Here is an 8,623-nt window from a genome sequence, read left to right as displayed (position 1 = left end):
TCCCTCAACAATTCACTGCTCTCATTCAGCTAGGATGGTCACCACATTTGAGGCACGTTAGATATTTGTAGCACCTCAACATTGCTACCAAAGGCTACCAATATCCATTGTTTCTCTGTTCCTCCTTAGTAAGAGTAACCTTGCTACAATGATTGTGAAACTTGCCTTAAATAGAAAAATGTGTATGTAAGTAGCCTCGTGGGTAGCAGATTTCAATGACACCCCGAATCACCTTCTTACGTATTCCCACAACACTAGGTTTAATACCCTTTTTTGAGTCCCATAAAAATCTTCGACTGATTCTTCCCAGCCCACCACACATCTGTGCTGTAATCCCCTGTGAATTCCTCCACTACTCTGTGCAAGTCTGAAAGTTAGGACAGAGTCTCACCTTCAAAGCCTTTGCAACACAGTCCAGTGCCTGGAAGAATCATAGGAGGCTTAAAATAAACACTTGTTTAATTAATTAATTCAGGAGGCTTAAAATAAACACTTGTTTCATTCATTCATTCATTCATTCATTTTGAGTTTGTTCTTGCATCACAAATACCCATCAGGTGAAGTTCTCTATTATATGCCCAATTCTTGGCTGCATAGTATGTAGGTTGTATCTTTTGTTTTGCAAGATGTGTTTGCTTAGTTTACTTACTTTTCAAGATGTATATATTCACTGGGCCTAAATTCCCCATATTGAGTAAATTATGACAAAGGACATATAAAAGAAGCCAAAGTTTTTTGATATACAATTAAAAAAAATCTTCATACAACATTATTTTAAAATTAATTTCATTAAGTTTCTTTAGCATTCATTCTTTTAATTAACTTTATTCTGCTCAGCTTCTTCTCAAAATACATGCTCAATAAATAGACAATATTTGGTTTAAATCTCAAGATTGAAATTTCTGCACTATTTTATTGGCATAGGAGATCCAGGTTAAAAAAATATAGTATTACTCTTCCATAGGTAATAATGTGCCAATGCACTGTATTTTTACCCTTATTTCAATTTTTTTGCATATTCTCTTTTCCTCTTAGATTTCCTATCAATTTTAAGACTGTTCTATAAAATCAAACCATGACTGACTTACATATTTTGGTTACTGATTAAACCTTTGAGGGAATGTATGAAGAGCAATGAAAGAAGGTATTAATAGATAGAGAAGGGTTCATGTGAACATCACTGAAAATGAGTACTGATAGGTCAATTTTGTAGGACCAGAGAACATACTTAAAGAAATTGTCAGAAAAGATGATCCAGTATCAAAGACTTGAGGGAGGTATACTGTACTATTTATGTAAAAATGTTAATGAAAATTCAATGGACTGTATTCATTTACCAACATCAGTTAAGCCTGATGGATGTTATTCATTCATTCATTCAGCAGCCTTTGGGGAGAAAAGACAAGACAATGTTAACAAGGTGCGTATGATTCCTCAAGCCTGAAGCCATCCCAAGGATGTACTCATGCAGAGTATGAAGGATGTCTCTAAGCATTTAGCTCATCTTTTTATTTCTGAATGCAGGTCCATATTTCCCCTGCAAGAACATGGTTTAGGTTTACCTTAAATTATCTTCCATTCATTTTTGTCAAAATCAAGAATCCCTTCTAAGAACCCCTGAGATATACTCTTTGAGCTATTCAAAATGAAAGTTAACAATAATACTTCATATTTGTTCAATAAGATGGCCACAAAGTACCTTCAAAGTTTCATTCTGAAAACACCACTGTTCTGTTCCTTATTCAGTCATCAATAATCAAAGAAAAAAGGAAAAGTACATAAATTCATAATAAGATCATGGTATCAAAATACTATTAATTTCTTACTTACGACACTCTCAGGTAAATTGCTACTGCAGAAAGTATATGGGCTCTGCAGTTAGAGAAACATGGGTTAAAAATCCAAATGGGCAGCTTAATGGATTTGTGATTTTGAATGGTACTTAATTTCCTTAAGAGTCAGTTTTCTGTTTACCATGGACATGAAATTTCAAGGACGTTTTGGGAATTAATTGAAATAATATAAGTGAAAGTGCTGTATAAACCATGTGGCACTAAATATGCTTTAAGAAGAGCTGGTTTATTTATGTTCTTTTAGTTGGAATTGTTTTTCAACTTTGGGCAGATTATTCATAGTAACTGTGATTAAGGAAAGGCATTATTTATTCCAAGGACATACTAAGGATTTATATATTCTATCTCATTTAGCCTTCATGACTCACCTATGGAACTTTATCTTTATTCCCAAATGAAAAGCTAGGGTCAGTTTGGTTTTATACCTTAGATATATTCATATAGCTAACAAGTGTTTAATGTAACCAGGGACTACCTAAGATTAACGTCTATTCTCTTAAAGAAAGTACTACCTAGCCTATATTCAATTAGAAACACAGGCACAGAGATGGTAATTTCCTGCTTTTCATTTAATAGAGAATAAATAAATTGAGATAATGAAACAAAACATACTGACATCTATATCCAGTTGCAAAATAAAACTCCAATAACCCTATTTAATCTGATTAAAATTTGAGCTGATAAGTAATGAAGCAATGATACAGTTTGGGAGACTCCATTGTCTTCTATATGTCTGACTTACCTCTGATTTTCATATACGTTCACTAACGCAGAATGGCTGGAATATAAAAAAATATTAGCAGTTGTCATTGTTGTAATCCAGAGAAACCCAGCATTCCTGACACATTTCCTCTCAGTGAACCATTTTGCTTTCTACTGCTAATGTCTTTGTCTTAAATTTTCCATTTTATCTAGAGGGAGTATATTTCTTTGAGTACAGAAAGTGAGAAAGGAGCAAATATATGAAGAAGAAAAAAATATCCGAAGGTATTTAAAACTGTCTGGTATGGTTTCTACATAGATTTTATGTAGCATAAGCTACTTATTGTTTTATCTGTTCTCTGCTGCTGGCTCACTGGGAATAATTCAGTGAATCGAAATTACCAGAATAGGACTATGCAGAAAACACTAAGGAATATAAAACATCATACACATTAATATTGAATTTGAAAAGGAAGCTTGGGGGACAGTGTCCAATGAGACAGAAAAAAAAAAAAAACAAGCAAACAACCACACTAGGTAAAGTTTATTTCCCTTGATATTATTTTTCAGAGATTAACAGCCAAAATCTAGTTCCTAATGCATATCTCTACTGAATGCATATCTAACCCATGCCATTTTTAAAAAACTGATAATCTACTGCATAGTACTAAATTCATTCTTTACTACATATTTTTCATCTGCCTTCCAATAAGAATGTTTGGTATTACTACTAATACTTTATACATTTTCTCCTCACTCCGTTGCTCACCAGCAATGGATGTTGAAGAGTTTCTTGTTTTGGTTGATTAAAATTCTAATTTAGGGGTACCTGGGTGGATTAGTTGGTTAAGCGTCTGCTTTCAGCTCAGGTTATGATCCCTGAGTCCTGGGATCAAGCCCGGCATCTGGCTCTCTTGCTCCATCGACAGGAGAGCCTGGTTCTCCCTCTGCCCCTCACCCACTCATTGCTCTCTCTCTGTCATTCTTTCTCTCAAATAAATAAATAAAATCTTAAAATAAAATAAAATTCTAATTTATATGTAAGGTATAATATTAGGAATTAGTATAATCATGCCCAAATGATATAATGTGAGTGTAAAACGCCAATAAAATTGTGCAGGTCCTAAGTAAAAGTTATAGGTATTTTCAGGTTCACACAGTTTTAAATATGCATGAAATAAACACAAATTTTTGTCTCTGATTTGTTTTTCAAACTAAGTTATCACATTGGCTGTTATGCCTCAAGACCTCAGGCAAATTATTCAACCTTTCCAAGCATCACTTTGCACACCTGTAACAGAGATAATTAGTCTATGTTGCCATATAGCTGTGAAGATTAAACACTATATTATTTAGGACGTACATGGTTGAGCATATGGCACCGAATAGTTGTTTTTTATAGAAGAGATATTATTATTTATGAAATTCCTATCAAACACTCATATAGCATAGGTGTAATGGTGACTGCCTATATCTTCATCTGTTACATATTTAAACAAATAATACAGATATCAGGTGCCTGGTGGCTCAGTTGGTTAAGCATCTGACTTCAGTTCAGGTCATGATCTCAGGGTCCTGGAATTGAGCCCCTCATCAGGCTCCCCACTCAGCAGGGGAGTCTGCTTGTCCTTCCCCCTGCGACCCTCCCCTTCTCCCTGCTCATGCTCTCTCTCTCTCAAATAAGTAAATAAAATCTTTAAAAATAATAATTATACAGTCACACAAGGGTAGTACATAAAAAAGACAAATACATGCCCTAAGCATAACTAGAAAGCAAAAGATGTATGACTTTAAAGTCATTTATAAGCAGTAAAATAAACACTCAACTGAGTGGGAAGAACTGGACAGATATGCAGCTAGTGTGCACAAAATATGGTTGTTAGATAATTCAGTTCCTACTTTTTATAGCTTTAAGAAAGAAAATGTAAGAAAAAGAAGGAAAATGTGATATTAGTAACAGAACATAAGAGTTAAGAATAAATCCATGAAAAGAGTGTTTACTCAAGTCTTTACAGTAAAAATAAGTATTTTTATTATTTGGAACAATCAGGAAAATGATTTTTGTTTTATAGCCACTAATGTTCTATTTGGTATTGTAAATGAACGAGGAAATGGAATCTATAGATGGTTTGAAAGAAAGACACAACAGAGTTACTTTCAGTTTAAAAGAAAGCTTAAAGAAATGAACACAGCATTGCAAGTATCTGTGAGATGGATATTGGAGGATACTGTAGAAGTTGAAATTTTATTTGTCCTTTATTGGATCTTCACAATGACATCCATTCATGTTAATATATCCTTTCATTTGTTTCTAGAAAACAGTACTTTCTGAAGCAAGTTTTTGAAAGCTTGTTTTACTTGCTGGTTCCTCAGGGTATAAATAAAAGGGTTCAACATGGGCGCAATCGAGGTGTTGAGAATAGCTACTCCTTTGGTCAGTGATGCTCTTTCTTTTGCTGAAGGCTTGACATACATGAATATACAGCTCCCATAAGAGATGGAAATGACAATCAAGTGAGAGGAACACGTGGAGAAAGCCTTTTTCCTCTGACTAGTGGATGGGATTTTCAGGATGGTGCTAAGGATGCACAGGTAGGAAAGCATCACTAATGCCAAAGTGAAGAGCAGAGTAACAAAAGCAAAGTAAAAGCCAATCATCTCTAAAAGCCCTGTATCTGAGCATGAGAGTTGTAAAATGGGGAAATAGTCACAAGAGAAATGATCAATTACATTGGAAGCACAGAAATCTAGCTGGAGGATGAGCATGAGTGGTGGGAAAATGGTAAGAAATCCTCCTAGCCAAGACCCAAAGACAAGCAGGGTGCAGATTTTTTTGTTCATGATGGTGGTGTAATGAAGAGGCTTGCAGATGGCAACATAACGATCAAAAGACATGGCAGTGAGAAGAAAAAATTCAGAAACACCCGTGAGGATGAAGAAAAATAGTTGAGCTAAGCAATTGTTATAGGAAATGGTCTTGACATTCGTAATGATTGCCCCCAAAAATCTGGGGATAGTAACACTGGTGAATGTAATTTCTAAGAAGGAGAAATTCTGCAGGAAGTAATACATAGGAGTCTTGAGATGACAGTCTATCCAGGTGAGGATGATGATGGTTAGGTTTCCAGTGACACTTAATACATAAGCCATAAATAAAAAGATAAAGGTTACAACCTGGAGCTGTGGGTCGTCTGAGATGCCCAAGAGAACAAACTCTGTAATCATTGTATGGTTTCTCATACTGCTTTTTATTTTATTTAAGAAAAATCTACTGTTGAGGGGCACCTGGGTGGCTCAGTTGGTTAAGTGTCTGCCTTTGGCTCAGGTCCTGATCCCAGGACTGGATGGAGTCCCGCATCAGGCTCCCTGCTCAGCGAGGAATCTGCTTCTCCCTCTGACCTTCCTCCCCATTTGTGCTCTCTCTCTCTGTCTCAAATAAATAAATAAAATCTTAAAAAAATTTAAAAAAAAAGAAAAGAAAAATCTACTGTTGAGAAACAAAACAGAAAGAAGGAGTATGTGAATAGGAATTGAAGATTTAAAGATCTAAAGGTTGATTTTTAGTTCCAATGAAATGAAGCAATGGAAATTTACCTGTATGCATCTTTGCAATATCCACTCAATTCCATTAAAGCAGAAATATTTTATACATTCTCTCTTGATAAGGAAAACTGTATTCACATGTCTATGTTAAAAGTTCTCTCATGAGTGCCTTTACATAACACCTGTACCTGAAACCAAATTGTCTATATAATAATATATATCTTAATCCTGTTTCTACAACATTTAGTAATTATATTTAGATTTACATATTGAGACGCCGTGTTCCAGTTTCCAAGATTGTGTGATTTTAGGAGTGAAATATCTAATTTTGAGTTTTAATTGTGAAGCCGTTAAAAAACTTCATTGTTTTGCAAGGCTTTGATGGAAACTGAAGACCCAATCACAAATCCAGAGCTTGATAATAGCTATAATTATTTTATTCTTAAGATGCATCTTTCAAATGTGCTCCATAGAAATAAACGTGTTTTGTTTCTTTTTTTTATACCTTTTTTATGTGTTTCTAATCACAGAAATATAGAAGTAGAATTATCTTGGTTGTAAATAAAAGTAAAGGTCTTAACTTATGGGAAAAAAAGTGAAGCCAGAGATATTAATTAATACTCACATGGATAGACCTATGTCAAGAATATAGTTCCTACTACATATTGATCCATTTGTATCATTTTTATGTTCTTTTTGTGAATTAACAATCAACTGTTTTTTAACTATATTCACTTGGTCTTTTCACTCTTAAACTGGTTTGAGAACAAGAAAGAATTCATACAGGAGTTTTTTAATGCCAATATATCTCATTACCTTCTTTCTAGAAGCCAAAGTAAGTAGAATAAAGAAAATTCTAAGATTTACTTTAGAGAAACTACAAATTGCTAAACTGTGGTCTATATGGCTTTTACCTGCGTTGTTCTCTCTTTATTTTGGCAACCAGCATTTTATTTCTGCTGTAAGTTCTCAATAATATTTGTTGTTCTTCTTTTTATAGCATGAACTGGACAAGTGGTAGGTGACAAGTGTCAAAGTTGTATTGTACCTTACTTTCCTTTTTTATTTTTTTTCCTGATGATCAGCATTGTCTTCCTTTAGAAATAGACACATTTTTGTGACACATTTCAGCAAAATTGGCATATCAAAAGGCAGAGACTGTTACTATATTTTGAACAAACTAAAATATTAAAATATAAAATTAAAAATAGTAAATATGTTAAAGTGATAATTTGGGGATCATTGCAATGTAGTCCAAAAATAACCTTTTGAATGGGAGAAAGATAAAAGTATATTTATTGACAAATACAGAACATACTTACTTTCTGATACGTCTAATGATTCCAGACAGATATATAATCCCAGATTTTTAAAATTTGCTTAAAATATGAGAGGCAATGCCTTCATAAGCTACTTCTGGGGACTTTTTGTCAGGAGTTCACCCTTCCTTTATTATGTAAAAGCCTCTCACACAGGGAAAATGCAACCTTGATTGCATACAAGTTTTCTACATCCTTTCCTATAAGTAAAAGAATTTCTCTTTATCTCTTTTATCTTTCCATATAAACATAAACATTGTTCTAACCTAAATTTTAAAAAGCTACTAATTGCAACCCTGAGAGTTTTTTAAGTAAATTTCTAGGGAATACTGCTTCATGACTGAAAGGTAAACCATTTCAAAGCTCTCTGGGTAAGATGAGGATTGAATACTATCCAAAGATAAAACACATTTACCTTCTCTAGTCACTGTATAAATGAATGAGAGGCCAGAATAAAGAAAGGCCTGATGCAAGAGAGATGGGCCTAAGAGGTATATTGCTGTCATGATGTACTTCTTCCAGGAGCAAAACAATATAGTGAGATAAAAGCAGAAGTGTACCTACCAGTGTAAAACCAATCAACCTAGTTTCCCCTTGGCTGTATTTAATTTTTCTAGTATGCCCATGGCACTCGGTCTTCACTCAGGAGATAATTTATTCTCAATTCCTTTAGGGTTCATTAAATACAGAGCTGAGCTCCAACACTTCATTGAGGGTAGCACTCAGGTTTTATTCATTTATACATCCTTACCAGCACAAAGAAGAATGAATGAATCAAGAAAGAACTGCAATATTTTTAAAATTCAGAAGGGTATTTGAAACTTAGTTTTTAATTTTTTAATGTTAAGGGTTATACAGACTTAATGCCAGGAGAAGTAAGTGTCAGAGAATCAATTATCAAATCAATGGTATATAATGACAAATAGATTGGCCCTTATGTTTCTAACTGATCCTCCATTTGCCCTCACATCTTCAAATTAACCAGTATTAAATATTTATTAGTATATTCTTTTTTTTTTTAAAGATTTTATTTATTTATTTGAGACAGAGAGAATGAGAGACAGAGAGCATGAGAGGGAGGAGGGTCAGAGGGAGAAGCAGACTCCCTGCCGAGCAGGGAGCCCGATGCGGGACTCGATCCAGGGACTCCAGGATCATGACCTGAGCCGAAGGCAGTCGCTTAACCAACTGAGCCACCCAGGCGCC

General features: G+C 34.4%; 1 protein-coding gene across 1 annotated transcript; it reads right to left on the bottom strand.

Moving 5' to 3' along the window:
- Positions 1–4,856: 4,856 nt before the first annotated feature.
- LOC118540681 (olfactory receptor 6C3-like) lies at positions 4,857–5,795 on the bottom strand. The gene has a single exon (XM_036095971.1). It carries the CDS (start codon positions 5,793–5,795, stop codon positions 4,857–4,859), a length of 939 nt encoding a protein of 312 aa, XP_035951864.1.
- Positions 5,796–8,623: the final 2,828 nt, after the last annotated feature.

This window comes from Halichoerus grypus, chromosome 6 (assembly GCF_964656455.1).
Source record: "Halichoerus grypus chromosome 6, mHalGry1.hap1.1, whole genome shotgun sequence".
NCBI classification, from domain to species: Eukaryota; Metazoa; Chordata; class Mammalia; order Carnivora; family Phocidae; genus Halichoerus; species Halichoerus grypus.
The sequence above is the reverse complement of the archived record's forward strand: the minus strand, read 5'-3'. Positions and strand labels throughout refer to the sequence as shown.

Excerpts from the sequence above, each read along its gene's own strand:
- LOC118540681 (XM_036095971.1), bottom strand. The coding sequence starts at position 5,795 with ATGAGAAACCATACAATGATTACAGAGTTTGTTCTCTTGGGCATCTCA.